The following is a 23512-nucleotide window of genomic DNA, read 5'->3' as shown; positions in this document are numbered from 1 at the left end:
AAGAACTTTTCTGTTTCTGCACCTTGAATATTTGGGCTACTTTGCCCGAATAACACTAAGTATAACTTTAACTATGTTATAGTGCTGGCTGTCTTTCAGAAGCTAAAAGTCACCTCGAAAATGTCTTTCCTTGTAGCTCTTTATTTCATTGTACTCAGAGAATACACAGTTGAATCTTTTACAAGTGCCATAATTCACTATAGACTTAGACAAGCAGAAAGCTATATGTAACCAGCCGGGCAATCCAAGTAAAAGGTAATATGGTAAAAGTATTTGAGATAAATGATGAGCATCTGCAGATATTTTACAATATCTGTTGCTAGAAATAACTGAAGTACTGTAAAAAAAAAAATAGTATCTGTGCATCTGGTGTGTATGTAGTTGTTTGAAAGTGTGTATTAGTGTGTGTTTTGCAAATCATCATGATTTGAAAGCTGCAGTCAAGGCCAAGACATATGTTGGGTATTAATGAGCCATGAGTCCTCTATAGATGCTGTGAGTGCATGTGTTCGCCGTGTGTGTCCCCACTATGCCACAAGTACAAGTGTGTTTGTATTTGTGCATGACATTATAAGGTTCCATCTGCTCCTCCACATTAACGATTCACAAATATTAAACTGCGGACACTTAACTTGTAGAGATGTGTATATTTTTAACCGGTCACATTAATGTTTGTCTCTACAGCGTAATTCCTCAATAATCAAAATGTATGTATTTTTACTTCCTTATGCCACTGTTTTCACATCCCTACCTGCTCTCCTGCCAATCCTTCCTTCTGCTCCTTTAGATCCCTTCGGTCAGTGCAGACTTTTGATTAAAACTGATTTAATTTCACACATGACACCATTTTGCAAAGCCAAGAAGCGTTATTGAAGCAGCTCACTCTATAACATGTGTGTCAAACATAGACTGTATATATAAAGGTGTCAATACGTCTATGGTCAATACATTCTGTCGATAATTACATACTTTTTTTTAAATATAATGGAATCAATTTAATCTCTCTCTTAAAAAAACCCTCAATCCGATACATTTAAGGGACACCGCATGCCTTTGTTACGAAAGGGAAAACAGGCCACATATTTAACAGGAAATATGTGCAAGTGCCTTCCCTCCACTTCCCGTCATCCCTCCTTCCCTCTTCCCTCCAGTTCAATGACAAGGCAACGTATGCATCGTGCTTTGAGAACCTGGTGCAGGCCAACGTGCGCAACAAGAGGGTGCTGAAAGATGCCGTGAAGGGCATCATAGCCAAGGGAATCACCAACTACAGGGGCGGCTTCGAACTGGCTTTCGAGCAGCTCGCACAGGTAAAGTGTCGGCGTGGGCGGGCATGTTGGAAATGATGTGTGGTTAGCATCAGAATCAGAATAACTTTATTCGTCCCACAGATGCACATTGTTACAGCAAGTAAAGAGCTAAAGATCGATTCATGCTAATTGAGAATCATGCATATAATATTAAAGGTAAAAGTAGAGATTACACAATTTACAAACTACACATCCAGTACCAGTACAATTATTGGAAAAAATATATGTGTAGCATGTGTAAAGTTGTAAAATATTAGCCAGATGATAGACTTAAAGGTGGTTATTTACAGATGTATTATTAGACAAGTTGATTTGTCTAACTAATCTTAGCTAACATTAAGCTGTCTTTGGCTCTTTTCTGCCGTAACAATTGTCCCCTCTGTGGGACTAATAAAGGGATTCAGATTCTGAGGGACAGCCACCAGTAGTAATATGAAGCGGTGTGTGTGTGTGTATATATATTGCAAATAAGTAGTATTGCACAACAGGTGTTATAGTCTTTGTTTGTATGTGTGTGGGGGTCTACCAGGGGCCATGGTAGTTGTAGACCATAAGGGAGTAGGAGTACATGTTCAGTGGGTGTTGGTAGGAACAGTATGTTTGGGTGGCTCTGTCAATCTGTTGTTTGATTATTGTATCCAATCATTTCCCTTGGAGTTTGAAAACCAACTCAGAGGCTTGATTAAACCCTTCGAAATCTAATCAAATGTGTTCATTTAATTTAACACTTGCATTCAATTATGAAAATAATGAAGGAAAATAAGACTCAACCCTGGTGGTGTTCTAATAAAGAGTGAGTATATGTCGACCTCTTGTGGTCGTTTCGTGCATTACAGAATGTTTGAATATAGATAGATACATTATTTATCCCAAATTGAGAAATGATTTTGTCACAGCTGCACTTTGAATAGAATAACATGCAAATAAAATAAAGATAAACATTACAAAATTAAAACTATACATTTTCTCAATCAAAAATACCTTTATTCAAAGGAGTATCTAAACATTATAAATTATACAAAATAAATTGAATACTTTTTAATATACTAATTTGCTGAACATTTACAGTACACATAGCTGTGTAAAAGCTAATGTTTCCCTGCCATCTTCTGTACTTGCATAAAAAGGAATGAGCCTTGAAGTCTTCTTGCAATTACATCTTCAGCCTGCTCATAATTATTAAAGTATGTGTTGTTATTAGTATGTGTTGTCTACTTGGTTAAATAATGCTTGAAATGCCAACATGTTGCCTTTGTATCCCCTAGACGAATGTGTCAAGGGCAAACTGTAACAAGATTATCATGCTGTTCACTGACGGAGGAGAAGAGAGGGCAGAGGAGATCTTTAAAAAATACAACCCCAAGCAAGCGGTAAGACTGTAAAACACAAGATGTTTAGAAAGTACAATATAGCAGACTTTGCTTTTGATCATATTCAGTGTTTTATGTTTGTTCTTCTCCTCCCAGGTGCGCATCTTTACATTTTCAGTAGGTCAACACAACTATGACAAAGGACCAATACAGTGGATGGCCTGCGCTAATAAAGGTATTTAACATGCATCACATTTCTGAATTGATACATGATCTCACTAAAGTCTGCATGTGGCAAATACATTGTTTATCTGAGTTTTTCTTGTAGATTTATGACTTCATAATCTGTTCGTTTTTATTGTAAATGTACCACTTTAATTTTTTTAACCTAAAATAGCCTTTGTATGCCTTTTTCAGAATTGCCCTTGAATTTAATTTCTAAGTTTATTTTTAGTCCACCTTAAATTAGAGATTGCTGCTTGCTTTTCAGTACAATTCCTATTTTCATTACGTACATTGCCCACCCCAGAATAGTACTACTAGATACTAGATATTTATGATTATAGTCTCTTGCTAAATACATAAGATGTGCTCAATTGATCTGGTAATTTAAGCCGTTTTATCATCAGGGAATGTCCTCCTAATGCAGCTAATGTTTTTATTGTTTGAATAAAGGTTTTGTCTATTTCTCAGGGTACTACTATGAGATCCCATCTATAGGAGCAATCCGGATCAACACCCAGGTAAACTACAACACTTCAATAAATACCTGTGTGTCAACAAATGGCTGCTACTTCACTTATCTCTCTCACCCTGCTTTACTTAACCAGTTGTGTGTTATGCCCTCTTGTGGTGGAATGACTGATGCGCACATAGTCAATTATAACTGTAGTACTCATCTTTCTCTGCAGGAGTATCTGGATGTATTAGGCAGGCCCATGGTGAAGGCTGAAAGGAAAGCCAAGCAGGTTCAGTGGACCAACGTCTACCTAGATGCTTTGGTAAGTCCGTATTATAACAGATAAAATGCATGTTGTTACAGAATAAGCTTTGAGAAAAACAGTCGGAAAACAAAGTGACATTTGTGGTCAAATGTGGAGCTCATCAAGAATAAGCATGCAATAAGCATGCAATCTGTTTTCTGTCTGATGAAGGATTCCAGATCCTTTGGTAAGTCTGTATTTTATCAGAGGTAAAATGCATGTTATTACAAAATAAGCTTTGAGAAAACAGTAGGAAAACAAAGTGACATTTGTGCCCAAATGTGGAGCTCATCAAGAATAAGCATGATCTCTGTTTTCTATCTGATGAAGGATTCCAGATAAGTATTGACATGTTCTGTTTGTCATCGCAGTAAACACATCTTCAACTCCAGGCGTGTTTGTGAAAAGGCAGATTCACTTTATTTCAAAAATGCTCAACCGATCAGTTTCTTGTGGTGCTTAAGCTTCTGTCAAGACTAACTTTGTAGATAAGAAAGCAGTCTGGTAAACTGAGCCAAACGGTTTGGATATTGTCATTCATTTCACTGATAAGACGCTTTCAAAGTGTGTGACTATATTGACCTCGTCACCACCAGAAATATGTCTGTTTTTTGTTACGGTAAACATATTTTTTTAAAGTTCGAGTTGCTTTTTGTCTCATTCACAAATAGATAACACATTATGTGGTATTTTGTGAATGTATGCCATAAATGTGAAGGATTTGACTTTAATGTTTATTCCATATGTTGTGTGTTTTATCTTCCAGGAACTCGGCCTGGTGATTACTGGAACTCTGCCAGTCTTCAACAAAACCAACACAGGTTCAAAGGTAAACAAGAGACTGCTTTTGATCCTCATTTTGACTTATTTCCTATACTGTAGATTCTGGTTAACTAATTTATCTCGTTTTTGTTAGTACTGTTTTTCCTTAAAGATTTTTCTATAAAGACATTCTATTGTTACAAAGCATACTCAAAATAGGATAATAAATAGAACGATAAAACAATAAATTAAATTTTTTAAAAACTGATGAAATTAGATTTGTCACAGATGTAGAAATGATTTGTGTTTAAACCTCACCCATTTTACCCGTCTTTCTTCAATCATATCAGCTTAATATCTAAAATTACATGGTTGCCTTTTCATTTCCAAAACCCTTCCAGTGGTAGTCATTTAATTTATGGTTGTCTGATGGCGCGTTTCCACTGCAGCGGGTAGCTCGCTTTAAGCGTGCCGAGCCGTGCGGGGCCCGTTTTTGGTTGCGTTTCCACTTGGCCTAGTTTTGGCCCGGGGCTACTTTTTCACCTTTTTTCTGGCCCGACTAAATCGTGGTTCTAGGGCCAGGAACAACCAGGCTGAGTCGGGCTGAGTATGCTAAACTAGAGAGAGAATCGCTGGCAAGGGGGCTACAACTACAACAAGATGAACATATTTGACCGTGAATTAATTGTAATACACGTTTCAAAATGATGCCGAAGTAACAACATACTGATACCGGTTAGTAAAAACCATGAATTAATGCTTTGACAAGTCTGCAGACGGACGGCAGGCGAAAAACCTTTTTAAAATGCGTGTTTTTTCTTGGCTAAGCTAACGTTATATATGCTCCGACCGTCCACACTCACAACAACGGCCTATACAGACATAAATAAACCAGCGACTGTATTCGCCATGACACAGGCAGTCTGTGGTTTGTACTTGTTTAACTTTTGTCAAGTTTCTGAACAGATATGAAGAGCTGTGAGCTCTGAGTGCTAAGAGCTAACGGCTGTGTTGTTTTTCTGGGGCTCTCATTGAAGATGACGTCACGGCTCCGCCTACACTGCGTTACTATAGTAACTGCCCCAGTTTCTAAACTGTAATGGAAACGCAGCATTAAAGTGAGCCGGGCCTAATAAGGCCTAACCAAACCGAGCGAGGCCGAGCGAGGCCTGCAGTGGAAACGCGCCATAAGGCTCCAGTGCTTCTCAAAGTGTGGTCCGCGGACCACTGGTGGTCCGTGAGCGCCCCCTAGTGGTCCGTGAGTATATTGGTAACATTTCACATTTGAAATAAATAAATACATTTAAGTTTTCTGCACTCTCGCGGGAATATCTCCGCAATGGAACGAGCTTAAGTTTCACTTTCAATTGCATGATATGGCCCAGCGCAACACCTTCATCAAACATGTTGCCACTTGTTTGTACCATTTGCAGGCGATTTGTAATCTGTTCTAGAAAAACAATGTGTTTTTGGATATTTGTGGAGTTAGGTGGTCCGTAGTGCTGGGGGGAAACGATTATTTTGAAAACGATTAATCGGGCGATTATTTGATCGATTAGTCGACTAATCTAACGATTATTTTTCTGTTGTTCAATTCATAAAAAACGTAATGTAAAAAAAAGTAATGTAAAAAAAAAATGTTTCACGATACTGTGTCTCAGGGGATCTTAATATTTAAGAACCTATTAATGTGTTATACCAGATTAACGGAAATAATCTCAGCTAACTGACGATACAAACCATGTTTACCAAAACAAAACACAAGTCTCATAAGAAGCATCTAAATGACCCCTGAGCGAAAAATGCTAACGGACATTGGCACAGAACTCAAGATAAAAGTACCCTTATTACTTATCGTAGCTGCACATACAATATATCCGATTAAAGCTGAGACTCCACAGATTATGTAGGTATATAGTATCATCACTGAGTGATCCGGACTCGCGACAGGGGAAGCAAATACAGTCATCACAACACGTACCTTCACAGAGCTTCTAGGGAGATCGTCTCACCACCGTAGCTGTCAATCTGATCAAAAGACGTGTTCAATGGCATTAAAATGATTAAAAACGCGGCTGAATCGGTTAGTCCATAGGTTTTTAACGTCTATGTATAAAAAAATGATTGAATTTATAATCCATAATTCCATTTTATGTAAAAATCGGAGAGCAAATGCTAGCTGCTAATGGTAGCCACCACAGCTAGCTGCTGCTTCCGGTCAAGCAGCAGTCTCAGTGAGATATAAATATATAAATATCTTTGCGTTTTGGACTAACTTTAAAATATTCCCATGCTTTTGAAGACCTAGGGCGAGATGTTTTCGTTTGGGGGCTTCGTGCGCAATCCTGTGAGGAGGAGGTGGTAGCCGTTTCAGTCTCCATTGTGTTTGAAGTGCGATTGCGAACTGCTTGTTGCTTTGGGTGACCCACGTGTGTGTAGCGACGCGTCGACGCGGAAATATGTCGTCGACGATATTTTGAAGTCGTCGACACGTCGCTACAGCACTAGTGGTCCGCGAGTGTTTTTTTATTGGTTAAGTGGTCCTTGGTATGAAAACGTTTGAGAAACACTGGTCTAAGCTGATCCTTCTAAAATGATTGCTACTGGAATAACCTGGAGTCTTTCTTCTTGATCTCTTTGGGAATATTGTTCTGATAGCTGTTCAAAAGAAACAATGGTGGATTCAGTATAATAAACATGCTCATTACCAGATTATTTTTTTTGAATCACTCCACTAACTGACTGACTCAATTTCCTCTGTCTGACATTTTGACACGGTGGGTGAATTTAAGTCTGCGGTTTACTCACACATAACCGACTAAAAATCAAACGTGCAACATGAATGGTCTATTTTCAATAAATGTTGTATACTTTACTTTTATCCTCCTCTTTCTTGTGGCTCTTCTTTATGTCCTTTGTTGATGCTGAGGTCCCTCGGAGCTCTCCCACGTGCCTCCACAGGAAGATCATCTAGCGTAGCAAAAATCAAAAGGAGATCAAACCCGCACATCAGAGAGACAAATGATCCAGTAGCTAAGTGTTTCAAGATGAGTTTACATGTCTACCTCGAGGGACTCGGGGTTACCTCCGCTCGGGGTTACCTCTGCTAAAACAAAGCCTGGAAATGCCTTGTCAGTGACTCATGGCGAAAGTAAAGCTTTTGGGAATGAGACTGTCCAGATTTATTTTGCACCCCATTTCCTTGAAATCATTCAGAGTGCACAGAGGGACTTGACTCATCCAGAAAGAACAACAGGACTCTTACAGTGTCTCGTTTTAACCCTGACTTTCTCTCTGCTTTTCCCTTATGGTTTTTCTCTCAGAAATCTCAAAACCAGCTCATCTTGGGGGTAATGGCTATTGATGTCTCCCTAGAAGATATCAAGACACTGACGCCTCGCTTTACTGTAAGAGCTATGTAAAAGAAACATACAGGAAACAGCCTTTTTAAACCGTAGATGTCATGGTTTTCACCTAAAACATGCATAATGTTCTCTCTAATTCCTTTGTTCCTGTAGTTTGGACCAAACGGCTACTACTTTGCCATTGACCCCAATGGATATGTGCTGCTCCACCCTAATCTCCAGCCACTGGTAGGAAAACCTTACATTGTCTTTTTCTAGGGACCGTCTGGTTGCTTTGATAAAACAGAGTGATTTTATAATATACTTCGAACTGGTACAATACAACAGATGTCAGTGACAGTCAACTAGCTTTTTAGACTGAGAAAGCATTTCTGTAATGTAATGTAAAGAAAGCATTTTGAACCTCTTAAAAAAAATCCTATTACATAATAGGCCTACTTAGTGTCTAGCTTTAATAAAGTCAACAACATTCAGATAATTAATGTAGCAGCAAGAATGATTTTCTTTAATTAGATAAAGTGAGTAGCATAGTTCAACCCAGTCTCACGGCATTTTGTGTTATAGTCACGACATTTCATCTATTGATTCGTGTTCACAACATGATTTTCCCCTTTTTTTCGTGTCACACAGAACGATTTTAAAAGCAATGTATTTCTATTGGTAGTATGTTTCGTGCCTGCAGCACGTCTTTTTGTCCGTTCGGGTCTTGGAAGACCGGAAGCTGTGTTGTTCATAAAAACATCTTCTTACTCAATATCACGCCACGATTATTGTTTTTATTTTAAATCGTATAATGTCGGACTTTTTTTGTCGTCTGTGAGGAAAATAAATGGGGCTCAGATCCTCAGAATACTGAAATCTGTATTTTTTTAAATCTTTTTTTCCTTCTAATTTGTTATTCTTTTCTAAATAACACACTGTTATTTACTCACCAATAACACACAATTATCCTTGCTTTTATTTATTTGTTTAATTCCATAATCTCTGGCTTTTTTGGCGTCCGTCAGGAACTGAATTTCAAAATAAAAATAACCGGAAACAGACGTAGGCCGATAAGGGACATTTCGAGCATCATCGAGTTTAGGATGGCCGAAGACACTACACTACCCATAATCCCCAGCTATCGTTTAGGACTACAGTCCCCGTGATTAATCTTCAAGCTCTGGGATTGGATGTTGGAGTGGCAGTGCGCCAAGGTTACGCCGAGCGTCAAACAGCTGTTTGAAATGGAACGAAACCACGCCAGACTATCCAAAACTGGAATTGAACGCCCCCCCCCCCAGAACTACACATGCTGGCTATTGTGTTTCGCAAAATGTTCTATGGGCCGTCTCTACTGGGAACGTTCTACTCCACTACAATTCAGAGGTTAACCTGGTATTTTTACTCCACTACATGTATTTGAGTTACTTTGCAGATTCTGATTAATGATGTGAAATATAAACAACCCTTAAATCAGTCAAATTCAGGGAAGGTGATTGTCAAGTGCCAACAATCAGGAGAGATATTTGATAGTTGGTGCTTGAGAAGACTAAACATTTATCTGCAATTGACATGAATGGAAACGAGTAATAAAGTATATTCATTACTCGTTATTCTCTACTAATAGTTAATTACAGACTGTATATAATTGCTATTTTGCACATCTCTTTCAAGATTTTCTAAGCTTTATTGACATATCATATACAGAACTATGGTGTATGCAATGAATGAAACACTTGGGTCACAGGTTCCTCAACAGTGCATTACAAGACATCTATCAATATGTGTGTATACCTCCACCATTAAACTGTCATATTCTGCACATTTCTTATTCTATCTACATACATAAGAGTATAATTCATATGTATAATATCAGTTAAAATAAGTGCTTCAACATAGTTAACATTGCAGGAAAGCAATATATTAGACGTTAAGTACTTTGTCAGGCTTACTATTTATCTTTAGATACCCCCAAAGCTTTTTTCTTATTTAAAAGAAAAAAAAGCCAGAGATTATGGAATTAAACAAATAAGTAAAAACAAGGAGAATTGTGTGTTATTGGTGAGTAAATAACAGTGTGTTATTTAGAAAAGAATAACAAATTAGAAATCTGTATTAAAAAATACAGATTTCAGTATTTTGAGGCTCTGAGCCCCATTTATTTTCCTCACAGACGACAAAAAAAGTCAGACATTATACGATTTAAAATAAAAACAATAATTGTGGCTTTATATTGAGTAAGAACATGTTTTTATGAACCACACAGCTTCTGGTCTTCCAAGACCCGACCGGACAAAAAGACGTGTTGCAGGCACGAAACATACTACCAATAGAAATACATTGCTTTTAAAATCGTTCTGTGTGACATGAAAAAAAGGGGAAAATCGTGTTGGTTAACACGAATCAATAGATTAAATGTCGTGACTATAACACGAAATGCCGTGAGACTGGGTTGCATACAAGCGGCAAACTCTGGGGAAGAGCCGGGACGCCAATACGGAAGTGCCACACACTGCAGTTCATATATTGGCCGATAGGGACTGACTGCAGAAAAGAGCAGTTTCCATAGACCCCCATGTTAAAATGCCCAACTTTACAGCATAAAAATGTTTCTACCTATATACAGTCTATGGTTGCATAGTTAGATCTGTTTCCCACCTTTGCTGTTGTTTGCACTGTTAGCACCATTAGCATGTAGCCTAATTGTTGTTAGCCATTTGGAGGCAATGCCACGATCAAAGATACTCGCTGAATTTCCTATGTAGCTTCTTTAACAACCCAGTAGGATACTGTGTAACACAATTATTAAGTGTAGTGTTGTAAAATTCTTCTTTTTTTTTACTGCATAGCAGCTATGATTTTAAGCATTAACCTGATGTTAGCATAGCATATGCAGAGACAATGTTAGCCTTAATTACCTCACTGATTTTGTTTGTGTTATTTGGCTGACTTATCCCTTCTTGTTCTAAAATGTCCCAATCATGTGTGTCTCGGGTTATGTTTTTTTAAACATAGCAATATGTTTCTCATTGACCTTCCAGAGTCGTGCTCTTCTTGTAAATTCCACATGCACATATTGGCCACAGATGAAAACAACCATAGAATTAAAATGATTTTCAAAAGTCTGTGTCCTGACATCAATGTGTCTATAATTAGTTCCCTCTTCGGGTCTCCAAAAAATGTCTGAATCAGTGCTTTGCAAACAGAAGATCAATAACTGATGTGTATTGTTCAATTGTTCTGCTTTGTAGTCATAACCAACCGACTATAAATTATTGTACCACATACTAATTGCCTGCAATTTTTTTATGTAGACTGCCAAGTTTCATGAACCTGTTACACTGGACTTCCTGGATGCAGAGCTGGAGAATGAGATCAAAGTGGAGGTTTGGAGAATAGTTTAATTAGACTAACGATTCCATGACCTCAATCAGAAACAATAGCAGTGTCATTTCTGCATTTAGTCTGATTGTCTTTTCTTAACCTTTTTAAATTGGTTGATTTATTTACGTTTGAGAATTTGTTCAACAGATAAGGAAGAAAATGATAGACGGCAACACAGGGAGTCACACAATATCAACATTGGTGAAATCCCAAGATGAGGTAATATCGTATTTAAAGGCTTAATGGATTCCATGACGATTATAAACACATTTGCTCAGAAAATGTTGTGTGTACTGACCAAAACTTTTCTTAAAGCGCTACATCGACGCGAGTCAGAGGACTTACACCTTTGCCCCAGTGAAGGGCACAGATTACAGGTAAATATCACATGTTAAGTATTAAGTGATAAATCCTTTGCATGTGTTAACTTGTTTTTTTACCAAACTTCAGTCCGGAAGAGAGAAACTCCAGATGTTACAGATTGCAAAATGTTTGTCATCATTTCTTAAATCTATGTAGTTCTCTTTGGGATTAGAGCTGGACTGTGATCTCAACAAAGTCCAGACACACTTTAGTGAAGTCATATTTGGAAACAGTGTTGTCCACTAATCTGCGAAAAATACATTGCAGGACTCACTGAAAGATTTGCTATTATGAATTTCTTCTCAAAACAAAAAGGAGAACGTGCAATGTTTTTATTGTATGTCTTTGCATGTGAATTTTTTGGCTCAGCATGATTATGTGCATGGATTTAAAGTCTCAGACAAAGATATGCGTATTTGATGTAACAACATATGGATTTTCAAAATGAATGCAAATGCTAAAATAAGAAAAACCCTGGTCAAATCGCAAAAAAGTTGCAGAACAAATCTGAAAGTCTAGAAAAGTTTCCTGTAGTGATGTTTGTGTGTGTGTCCCCTTTCAGCCTGGCCCTGGTGCTTCCTAACCACAGTTTGCATTACATTCGGGCCAACATCGCCGACACCATCACCCAGGCAAAATGTGAGTGCCATCTAGATCAGTTGCTTCTGCCTTTCTCAGTTTTTCCACTCAGTAACATTTACCTTCTTTATAACAGACTGTAAACTAATGTGGCTCGTTAGAAAACGACTGCAAATGCTTCCCAGGGACATAATTGCCTTCCATATAAGGCTGAAAAATGCTTATGGTTCCTATCCATCACTTATAGTGCCCCATGAACTAACATATACACATCTACACCTAGCCTGCATGCCCTCTTGTGTCGCTATGGCAACACACATCCTGGGTTGTGCTAAGCTTTTGTCCCCAGACAGCGAGTCGAGTGGCTCCAGTGTCGCCTTTCACACATTTAGCACTCATCGATTCATTTACTGCTAAGTACCTCACTAAATATGTTAGTCTGTGTGTTTTCAAGTGGCTGTACTGTATGCGTGTGTGTCTATACTTAAGCCTTTTGTGGATCAGAGGTTACATATGTGTGGTGTTGTCGTCTCGTGTCTCTTTTTAAACCCCGTCTGTTCCCAGTAGTAAAAGTTGTCAATGACTCATAGTTACTCAAAGCTACGTTTTATAGTTTGTATGCAAGTGTGTATGCGAGTGTGTGCGGTCAGTGCCGACAGTTTCTCTGACCTTATGTTTTCTGGTTTTAATTATGGTTTTGGTGACTTTTTAGTGCTCAAAAGAATTAATTAACACAAAACTTAACCTCATTTTTTTTTGTTAATAAAAGGCAAATAAATTGTAAATTTACAAAATGGACACGAGAAGACCAGGGATGCTATACATTTTAATGAAGAAAATTAAATGTAATGAAAGTAGTGATCCTAATTTTTTCTTGCAAAGAATGTAGTATGGAACCATGCATCTTATTTTTGCTGCAGTTTGGTAAAATAAGCCTTTATCCCAACCTGAAAACATGTGGATACTGGTACAATTTTAACAGGAAGGTTAATTGCCTTTCTTTTGATAGCTGTGAACATGAACTAGCAGAGGGTAAAAGCTTGTTAGACATTGGTAATCCATCACAGTGAAAATGTCTTCACCTTTATTGTTCCTAGCCGGGTTTCATTTATTGCAGTCGGTTGTTCCAATGTGTGAGAAGTATTTGTTGGTTTGGCAGCTGAAATCATGGGTAACTTTGTCAACAGGGAAATGTTGTTGCAGCTGACTCTGAAATCATGACTTATCGGTGAACTCCCCAACAGAGAGAATAAATAGCTCTGACAATATAATGGGAACATAGTGCAAGTTTTTGCAAGTAGAATTTCAAACCGATTACAGACAATTACTTTTTAAATCGTAAGGGATGAGATGTCAATTGAAATGTTAAAACATGGAAATATAATGTGGGGTCCATTTAATTACCACCTCTGTTTTTTCCGATGACATTGCATTGACATTAATCAGACCTATAACCAAGTCTAAACCCTAACATTTAGTGAATAAACACAGATCGTTGACCTCGCAAGGTCAAACACACAGAATTCCTATTAACTTGATTATTATTATACTAAACATCCTTTCACCGTTAACAGGTTACTTTTTTTAAGTGTTTTATACTTTTTATACAATATTCTTATTCAATGTCCATTTGAATAAAATATTGGGTGTAACCCTGTTTGTTTCTTTCCTTTACTGCTCTCTTTTCCAAATCCCCTTTTCCTCCCCTGGTCTTTTTATCCTCCTGCCTCCTCCTGTTCTCCCTCCTCAACTCTTGACCATTCCTGCTGTGTTGGACCCCCCCCCCCCCCGCAGCGGTTTTGGGCAAGTATTCTCCTCCTGTGCTTCACCTCATAACCCCTTGTCTTCTAACTCTCACTACCAGAAGACTTAGGATGTAACTACGCTACTAATTGGTCTGTCATATGTGGACTTACGAAAACGGCAGAGTTTAGTTTTCTGTTTGTCTTCATTTAGTGGCTTATGATTAATAATGACAATTGTGTTACATTGAATCAGGCTGGCGTCTGCTCACAGGAGCAGCGCTTCGCATGCAATGCACGCCCACACAGCTTGTCGCAGATGTTGTGTGTGTGTGTCTGTGTGCGCATGTATGTGTTTAACCCCCACCTGTTCCATTGGCCCTCAGATGTGGTTTTGGCTCTGTAGCAGGAAGAACAGAGGGCAGGATGTGTGTGTTATTTAAAGGTGAAGCCATAAAGGCGAAAGCTGTGAGTCTGCACCCAAAACATGAGTCGGTGCTTTTCTATTTGTTTTTCTCTTATTGACTCACTTTTGACACAAGTGGTATAGCTTTGTTAAATAATTCCTGATGAAAATTCCCTCTAAACATACCGAGCTTTGTCTCTTCTGTTCCTTTTCCTGTGTGCTTTGTCATCATGTTTGTCTTGTCCGTGGCAATTACATTTTAAAATCTCCACAGGACATGTTGATGCTTTGTGGTTTAGCTTAAACTAAAGCCAGATTTGTGTCTGTGTTATTCCCAGTGTGAATATAAATGTCAATGTAAAAACTGAAGTGAACTTGAAACCATATCATGTTCCACTTGCCCCGTGTCATTGTCATGCATTTGTTAAGTCAATGCAGATACAGATTGATTCATGCGGGAATTAATTCACATTTTATATGGATTCTATCTGCGTGCCTTAAATATATAATCAGTTATTCAGAAAATATTCAGAAAAATGACAGGTATGTCATTTTCACTGTGACAGGGTGTGCGTGAGTGCAGAAAATATAAGCAGTCGTCACTCCCCGAATCACCCTGCTATCCATCATTACTAGATATTTTGTTGGATTATAAAGTGGCGACCGAATATCAAAGAATACACACATGGGTGCAATTATTTTCCAATCATGACCACCATAGAGGACGAGGAGTAGCCCACGGCGTCATGAGAAATTTTCCTGTACAGTATAATCATCTGTCAACACAGCATACTTTAGAGAATGTCAAAGGGACGTTAAGGTTATGAGCTGTGGTTTATATTCCTCATATGTGCAGTATTGTAGTGCAAATACATCGCTGAAGTGCAATAACTCCACAGATTTACTGTATCACCAAACGAATGCTAATACTAATGCTAAAAACACATCGAAATTATAACTTTAAATCTGTCTGACCACATGCTAAGCCTCTCTTTGTGTTCTCCATCAGCACTGTCTCCATTCACATCCAAAAGCCTAAGAGCTTTTTGTTTGGAATCCAATATTTCTATTCAGGACTCGCTCTGTGAATAAAATATTGTGTCACCTTTGACCCCTGTGGTTTTACCCTGTCTTTTCTCCCCTTTCTTTTCCCTCTCGTCTTTACCTCCCTGGGGGACAATTCTCTCATTCGCTCACTTTCTCTCTGCTGGGATTCTTTTCCACTCCAGGGAAAGATGGCAAGTATTTTTTTCATTTTACTTTCATCTCTCCCCTCTTGTTCTTGAGCCTTGTCGATCTCTTACCCAGCATGTCTGGCCAAGCCTAGTCTGTTCCTTCTTATTTATAGCTGATGTTCAGCTATGCCAAACTGTGTTATTTCAAGTGTTTTAATTAATCGTAAAACGCTTGTCTAATTTTACGAGTTATGTTGTAAATGTATTTTTATTTTCTCCCTTAAGAAAGCTTTAATTTGAAAAACATATCTTAAACTAATGACCTCGGCCTTAACAGTGAAATTAGGAGTTGATGGAGTATGATACTGAAGTTTTAATGCTCAGCCTGTCAAGAGATAGAAACTTATTTTCAGTTTTGGGTCCCCGCAGAAGGTTTCTCATTTTGATGCACTGTTAAATATTCAACAGCTGTTCCATTCCCCCGAGTGGAGCAGTGAGCCTGTCTAATATTATCCTGCATGCCAGGAAGATTAATAACAATTTCCACCTTTCACCAGTTTCTGAAAGCATGATGGCGGACAAGTTTGATGAATACGGCTATACATTCATTGCACCGAGGTAAGACTAGACATAGTTTACACGGCGACTATGACTCAGTATGCAGACACATTTTTACATTGTGATTCACTTGTTTTTCTGCATTTTATGAATTCCCTTTCTAAGAGCTTTTGCTCCCTCAGGGTGTACTGCAAGGACTTAAAGCCACCTGACAAGAACAAGAACAAAAACAACACCGAGTTCCTGGTTGAGTTCAACGATTACATTGACACAAAGACTCCAAACAACCTCATGTGTGAGTATCAACATATAGATAAATCAGATAATGCTTTGCACCTTACATGTCTCTGGTGCAATTAACTATAGCTTTTAGCTTTTATACTGCATCTTTAAATACTTTGAAGGACCTTATACTCACTACAGATTTAAATTTACATCTCAAAGAGCTGCTGCAGTATTTACTCTGGTGTGTATATGTGAATGAATTTCAGCCATCTGGCTTGACATTAAGGTGTTCATTGAACATTTAATGGAAGAAGGCCAACTGAAACCTTTTCCCAGAGGTCTCTCTTTCCACTGAAATACAGGTCTGGCTGGATGGTTTGGTGTGCATGACCAGGCAAAGCTTTGTGATGTGGAACCCCTGTGTTCGTGTTACCCATTTGATGCTAACTCCAAAAGTCTGACCATCACACGCCTGAGTGCACATGTGTGAGGCACGTCGGCTTAGATGTGACACACACGCGTTCGCACACACACAATATTCACCAGTAATATGCCTTCCACACCCCACCTATAGCCGCTCGACCTCATCCAATTACTGTGTGTTTGTGAGAAAGAGCAGGACACGTCAAGCCAGGAGCATGAGAGGAGCAATAAAACACGAATCAGGGGCCAGTGGACCTTCTCCCAAACATCTGACCAACGCATTAACATCCTTTGTTTGCATTCACTCATTGATATGCATCACTCACCTATTGTGCCCATTGAGTCAAACAAAAGGTCCCCAGGTAATTATAAAATGTCACCTCAGTTGGAGAACTTAGTTCAAACATATCAGTTTGATCCATCCAATAAAACGTTTCACCCAATTGAAATATTACTTTCACCATTATTGGCTGCTAGTTTAATGGAGTCCATAGGGAGTTCAGAGAGAGTGAACGTAGGGCCCATGTGGACTGTTGGCGGCTTGAGTATCGTTACACGCTTTACTTTGTTAAGCCACTGCAGTGGCGAAGAAGGTGAAGTACATTAGGAATTCCTGGGCTGCCTTCAATAAAGGATCCCTAATGAAAACCACTGCGGAGGGAAGGTGGGGCAGAGGGATATAAAGTGTTACACCAGCTGTTTTCTCTGATGTGTGTGGTGTGTCATAAAGGTTTGAAGAGATGGGGGTATATCGACAAACCTCGATGTTAATGGACTGAAGTGAGTCGTCGGGGAGTTCAAAGTGGCGGGCAGTGCCAAAAAACGGGCGAACGGCTTTTATCGCCTGTTATGATTGTCATGTGGTCTTGTCAGATGTCTCGAAAAATGAATTGTTACAGCTATACCAATCCGCCAACTACATCTTGGCAGAATCAGGCTCATCCATCAATACTTCTTGGCTTTTAATACGTATTTCATTCCTTCACTACCCACTATAAAGGTCTGCTGTGTCTAAGATGTAGGCTTTTCTTCAAATACCTTCTTTCTATTTTAACCCTCCTGTCGCATTCGTTTCTCCCCCCTTACTTTGGTGTTCCCGGTCAAATCCGACCAGTTTGTTTTAACTGCTATTACATTAACACAAAAAGCATTAATCATCACCACATTTTATTTAACATCCTTTTAAGTTGTAAACAATGTCTCAGACTACTGGTTTACATGAATAACTACATTGAATATACAAGGAATAGACCACAAAATGTCCACAAAAATCCATGGTTGTAGATTTGTGGGCGTGTCCTATCTGAGGGTTGAACATAATCTAGGGTTACCCATTCATTTCCTATGGAGATCATTTTTGACAGGAAATCATAGGTGTAACAAAGTTGACTAAACCAATCAAAATTCAATGAAATTGCTGATCAGCAATTTCATATATTCAAATGCCTACTGTGGAGGATATCATAAGGCAATCAAATGTAAAACACAATGTTTATGATTGATGAAAGTTTTAAATTGGTCAAGATTTTACTCGAACACAACATGAGGGTTAAAGAAACAAATGTTTTGGTTCTGCTTCGTTCCTCCTTTTTTAAAGAACTAGATCTCATCTGTTGATCAAATGGGTTCTGTTTAGTTTCTTCAAGTTAGCTTGCAGTTAAACTTGATACACAGAGTGGTTAACACATTTGAGCTCAATTGATGTTTTCTGTTTAGGTAATGTGGAACTGGTGAACCGATTGCTGCTGGATGCTGGGATCACATCAACTCTGATCAAGCATTGGAAAGGAACCGATGTGCAGTAAGTGGTGCCATTTACTGCACATCTGTAACCATCAGTTCTTTAGTCGGGACAGAACAAAACAAATGGAAATGTGGTATCGATTGTTTGTTACTTTGGTTTTGGTAATGAATTATTAACTATTAGAAATTGAGTGCAGATGGCTTAAGTGTTGTTGTCTTCTCTGCTTGTCAGGCCTGGTGTTGTTGCCAGATTTGTTGCCACCGATGGAGGGATCACCCGAGTCTTCCCGAAAAGGTACTTATCAAGATCATGGGGAAGAAGGGTTGGTGTAGAAGCATAGGAAGGATAATACGCTTAGAATAATTTGATAAAGAAAGAACATTTCGGCCACCAACTGTCGCATCGGTCCTTGTACAGAGGACCCGAGTTAGAATCCAGCATGGGAGAATTTGTCGCATTTCATCCCCTCTGTCTCCCCGTTTCAATACAGTCACTTCGATAGAAAATAATTCAAATGTATTTTGAGAAATATGCATCTTACTGCATTAAAGTGCCGTTTATTCTATAAATAACATTTTAACATGCATCCCCTATTCCATTCCCCCTTGTTCAAGTCTGAGTCATGGTGGTAACTTGCTATGCAAAGCAGTCCAGTCAACTCGCCTTTTTATGAACATATATCAGGGTCAGGATGTAGATTAACTGGAAAATGTTACGCTTCATTTGAGCGTTGCATCAGTCTTCTAATTGTCAGTCATGTACAGGGACCAGTGGTGGCTGGTTTACACGTATATGACAGCACATGTGTTCTGTGTGTTCTCTGTAACTGTGTTCAAGAGTAAAATAAATGTATTTTTGGGGGAAAGGGATGTAAATAACAGTATATCTGTGTAAGAATGTAATTCAGCATCATATTCTTAAAGGATATTGCCAAGTTAAATCGTAGTTAAAGGACAAGTGCAATGGACCCAGTACTTGTTCCTGAGGTGCCCCAGAGGAAAGCTAATGATAGTTGGATTTGCTGGTATAAAAAAACTCCCCGTTTTCTATTATGTAAATATTATTATTTCAAGTAGCTCTTAAATAAATAGATTGCAAGACATGGCTATAGGTAGAGGTTTATTAATAGCATTGTTTGTGTGCTGCTTTATATAAATGTATTCGCAGTGCTGGGCTCGACTGGCAAGAAGAAGCAGAGACGTATGAGTCAAGCTTCTATAAGAGAAGTTTGGACAATGATCTGTACATCTTCACTCCAACACCCTACCTCAGTAAAGAGAACTGTGAGTAAAAGTGTGTGTGTGTGTGTGTGTGTGTGTGTGTGTGTGTGTGTGTGTGTGTGTGTGTGTGTGTGTGTGTGTGTGTGTGTGTGTGTGTGTGTGTGTGTGTGTGTGTGTGTGTGTGTGGCCTATCATTACTATACTTGTGGGGACCTAAATCTGTTTACACAGTCACGTGTGGGGACTCGCCTCCCTTATGGGGACAAATTGGAGGTCCCCATGAGGGGAATCATTCATTTTAGGGTGAAGACTTGGTTAGGGTAAGTGTTAGGGTTAGGCATGTGTTGGTTATGGTTAAGGTTAGGATAAGTCTCCAGGAAATGCATGTAAGTCAATGTAATGTCCCCTGAATTGGTGTGTGTGTGTGTGTGTGTGTGTGTGTGTGTGTGTGTGTGTGTGTGTGTGTGTGTGTGTGTGTGTGTGTGTGTGTGTGTGTGTGTGTGTGTGTGTGTGTGTGTGTGTGTGTGTGTGTGTGTGTGTGTGTGTGTGTGTGTGTGTGTGTGTGTGTGTGTGTGTGTGTGTGTGTGTGTGTGTGTGTGTGTGTGTGTGTGTGTGTGTGTGTGTGTGTGTTAATGTCTATGCACCTTAATGTGTATGAACAGTTTGCTTATTCTTCCTCTTGCAGCAACTGACGACACAGTCCTGGTGAGCAAAGCAGTAAACATCAATGTTGATGGTATTGCACTCAAACCAGCTGGTAAGAACACACACACACACACACACACACACACACACACACACACACATACACACACACACACACACACACACACACACACACACACACACACACACAAAGACACAAATAAACACACACACAAGGAGAGAGGGGCTTGTTTGCTCAAATTTACTTTTTTTTTGTCTGAACTTGTTTCTCTGCCACCTACGTATACAAATATTCAAACTTGGAGTTATGTGACTTATTTACGCACCCACATTTGAAACCCTAGCCCCAACCCTATTTGTGTGATTAATATTGTGGGACACACACTCACACAGATATTATTTACAGACTGCTTCCCCACTATTTGTCTATTTCTCTGACATGTAATTACTAACACACACACACAAACCACACATCAAGTTGTTCTGTCTCCTGTGATCTTTGGCCAAGTTTGCATTTTGGAGGATCAGAGAGTAAAGTTGACACAGAGGTCCAACATGATCTAGGACAGGGCTGCCAAAGTGAGGCTCAGGGGCCAAAGTTGGACTGCCATTAGGTCCAGCATTAAAAACCCAAATAAACCCGAATTCAGTCTGGTATTGGAGAGGATGAAAAACAAATTGCGACGCAAACTGACAAAAAGCATTTCAGAAAAGGGAATATTGCATCATTAGACAGATGTTTGTTTTTAGACAACAGTTATGTTTTTAATGTAAGCCCTCAAAGGGAAAAGTTTGTTCACCCCTGATCTGAGACGTCTGGCTTTTGTGTTTGAATCCAGTTGTCGGCATAAAGTTGGACATTGGTGCCTGGATGACAAGCTTCATCAACACCACACAAAAGATCAATGTGAGTGGATTTGTATGCAGGACATACACTTGATACAGATTATGACGTTTTATAACTCTATCCGCTCTTCTGCATTCTCAGTGTAATGATGAGATCTGTGGCTGTCAGCGAAACGATGTGGTAAGAGACTGAATTGCATGTAATTGTGAGTTTAGCCACTAATTAGGGATGAGACATTGGTTTAATTTGATCTCTATGTTATTCCAGTATGTAGACTGTGTCCTTCTGGATGACGGGGGCTTCTTGGTGATGTCCAATCGGGATGAACATATTGATCAGGTGGGTTTTTGCATGTTACTCTAACTCATAAAACTGAAGGGAGCAAACTATATTGTTCCATTTTTTAAATGGTTCAGTGGATGAATCGATGTGCCCTATTCCAAGTTACATGTGCACATGGCTGTTGAAATGATTGTAGTGTTGTGTTGCAATGTATTAATTGTCTGGTAGAAAACGTACCAGTGTGTGGATGGGCAAAGACTTGCCAAAAGTGATATCATGACATTGATTTCATCATTTCCACATCTGATGTTGTCTTTTAAGTGAAGCCAAGTGTGATTTGGTTTGGTGGGTTGAAAAGTATTCACATTATCGTCTCTGATTGTTGGACAAGGGGGATTTGTTAATCACACAGTTCCACACTTGTACCAGTGTTCCGTAATGTGTCCCAGACACCAGATCTGTTGGTAACAATGATTTAATTCAGCTGTGACGTTTTTTTTATTTCCTTATTTAGATCTTCCGCAAGTGGGATCTTGAGAATCTTTATAAGCGTGTAGGGTCAACTCTAGAAGAAGGGTAGTTTCTGAGTTCCTGATTTAATCTGCATTAGGCCTGATCTGTTTCAAAGTGTTGGGGGGTCCGGTGCCTTGCTCAAGGGCACCACGGCAGGGCAGGAGGTGAACTGAGACCTCTCCAAGTAGCAGTCCACACTCCATATTTAGGTCTGGTCGGGGACTTGAACCGGCGACCCTACAGCTCACAGTCCAAGCCCCTACTGACTGAGCCACTGCCGGACAAATAAGTCCATATTCTCAAGTACTGTACTTAAGTACAATTTTGAGGTATTTTACTTGAGTATTTCCAATGTATACTACTTTATGCTTATACTCCATTTAGTTTTTTTCAAAACTTTAGCTACTTTTAACAAAATGCATCCCTAAACATGAAACAAGTGTTCTATCTCTTAAGGCACAATAGTCAAATCAAATGATTTAAATATTTGTACTAAAAGTAATCAGAGCTTTGTTTTTACAGTAAACGCAACTTGATGCCACAATATCATCTAGAAATGTCACATGTATAAATATAATCATATACACACATGAAGGCCAGTTATCTGCACAATGATTACTTTGGCTTTTTACACTTAGCGGTACATTTAGCTGTTAACACTTTTGTACTTTTTTTGAATACAGAACTTTTACAAATGGAGTATTGACAATAATGTATTAGTACTTTTGCCAAAGCAAAGCATCTGAATACTTCTTCCACCACTGACCATCCTTACACACACGCATATGTATACAGTAAACGCATGCATTTTTCCTGGCATCCCGTTAACCTATGCTAAATGCTAATAGCAGGTCCCTGCTGCCGTCTGAGTTTGTTTTTTCATGCGGCCTGGTCTCCTTCCTAATCAGGCCTGAGTGTGCGCTGGATAAATCAGTGGCCCTCTGAAGTTTGGCAGCAGCACTAAAACCCAGGGACCTGAGGCCTTGTTTGGAGAAGGTTGTGTGCCCTCAATCATATTTCCTACGGGAGCAGAGTTTCTCTTTCTGTGAGCTCCTCGCTTGCTCTGCCTCTTTATGTCTTGCGTTCCTTTTCTTTCTCCGAACGCCCCTGGGAGTCTGCAGCCAACAGGGCTCTGACTGTTAATTCATTATTTGTTTTACTGCTCAGGGAAAGGAGAGAAGTCTCCCTTTACCTTATAGATTGGAAGATTTATATATCCTTTGGCTGTGAGTCCAAAGAGGAATGGATATGTGGAGGAAGGCTTGTTAACGGTGACCTAACAAAGTGGAAGGAAAGGGATAGTTTGCATTTCCTCACACACACACACACACACAAGCACGTCTTTCAGCACATAGATGAGTACTACCTAATGTACATACTCCCTCCTGGATACACAAGTACTTAAACACTCCGGTGCACACGGTCACGTCACACCTGCCGAGACAAACTACTTCCTCGGCTCTTAGTAGAAATGTATGGCTACCCGGTGGACGGTGTTAATCAGATTATACTGAAGTCCATCACCCTGGTTTGAGTGTGATTTAGTGAGTGTGTGTCTCTTTAAATTCACTGTAAACATTGTCAGCACATGTATACACATTCTGAATTGATTTTGTGCTTGTGTTTCAAACACATTTAACAATTTTGGCATGATTATTTTAAGGTGTTTAAGT

The 23512-nt window shown here is 39.1% G+C and overlaps 1 protein-coding gene across 3 annotated transcripts in view; it reads left to right on the top strand.

Annotated features, from left to right (window-relative positions):
* Nucleotides 1-23512, top strand: part of LOC117537323 (voltage-dependent calcium channel subunit alpha-2/delta-1-like) — a 118542-nt gene that overhangs the window by 83168 nt on the left and 11862 nt on the right. Inside the window, exons 11-33 of one of the 3 annotated variants that reach the window (XM_034202507.1) lie at nucleotides 1152-1310; nucleotides 2576-2680; nucleotides 2777-2855; nucleotides 3314-3363; nucleotides 3532-3621; nucleotides 4370-4432; nucleotides 7689-7772; nucleotides 7884-7958; nucleotides 11027-11098; nucleotides 11244-11315; nucleotides 11412-11473; nucleotides 12022-12098; nucleotides 13833-13841; nucleotides 15416-15424; nucleotides 15919-15979; nucleotides 16102-16214; nucleotides 18284-18368; nucleotides 18543-18605; nucleotides 19479-19594; nucleotides 20217-20288; nucleotides 21037-21104; nucleotides 21186-21224; nucleotides 21312-21383. In XM_034202507.1, the coding sequence (XP_034058398.1) occupies nucleotides 1152-1310; nucleotides 2576-2680; nucleotides 2777-2855; nucleotides 3314-3363; nucleotides 3532-3621; nucleotides 4370-4432; nucleotides 7689-7772; nucleotides 7884-7958; nucleotides 11027-11098; nucleotides 11244-11315; nucleotides 11412-11473; nucleotides 12022-12098; nucleotides 13833-13841; nucleotides 15416-15424; nucleotides 15919-15979; nucleotides 16102-16214; nucleotides 18284-18368; nucleotides 18543-18605; nucleotides 19479-19594; nucleotides 20217-20288; nucleotides 21037-21104; nucleotides 21186-21224; nucleotides 21312-21383 (1695 nt within the window). The remainder of the gene's footprint in view (nucleotides 1-1151; nucleotides 1311-2575; nucleotides 2681-2776; nucleotides 2856-3313; nucleotides 3364-3531; nucleotides 3622-4369; nucleotides 4433-7688; nucleotides 7773-7883; nucleotides 7959-11026; nucleotides 11099-11243; nucleotides 11316-11411; nucleotides 11474-12021; nucleotides 12099-13832; nucleotides 13842-15415; nucleotides 15425-15918; nucleotides 15980-16101; nucleotides 16215-18283; nucleotides 18369-18542; nucleotides 18606-19478; nucleotides 19595-20216; nucleotides 20289-21036; nucleotides 21105-21185; nucleotides 21225-21311; nucleotides 21384-23512) is intronic. The other 2 variants (XM_034202508.1, XM_034202509.1) reach the window with 2 other exon arrangements.

Source organism: Gymnodraco acuticeps, unplaced genomic scaffold (assembly GCF_902827175.1).
Source record: "Gymnodraco acuticeps unplaced genomic scaffold, fGymAcu1.1, whole genome shotgun sequence".
NCBI classification, from domain to species: domain Eukaryota; kingdom Metazoa; phylum Chordata; class Actinopteri; order Perciformes; family Bathydraconidae; genus Gymnodraco; species Gymnodraco acuticeps.
Note: the sequence above shows the minus strand (reverse complement) of the source record. Positions and strands in the feature narration are given on the sequence as shown.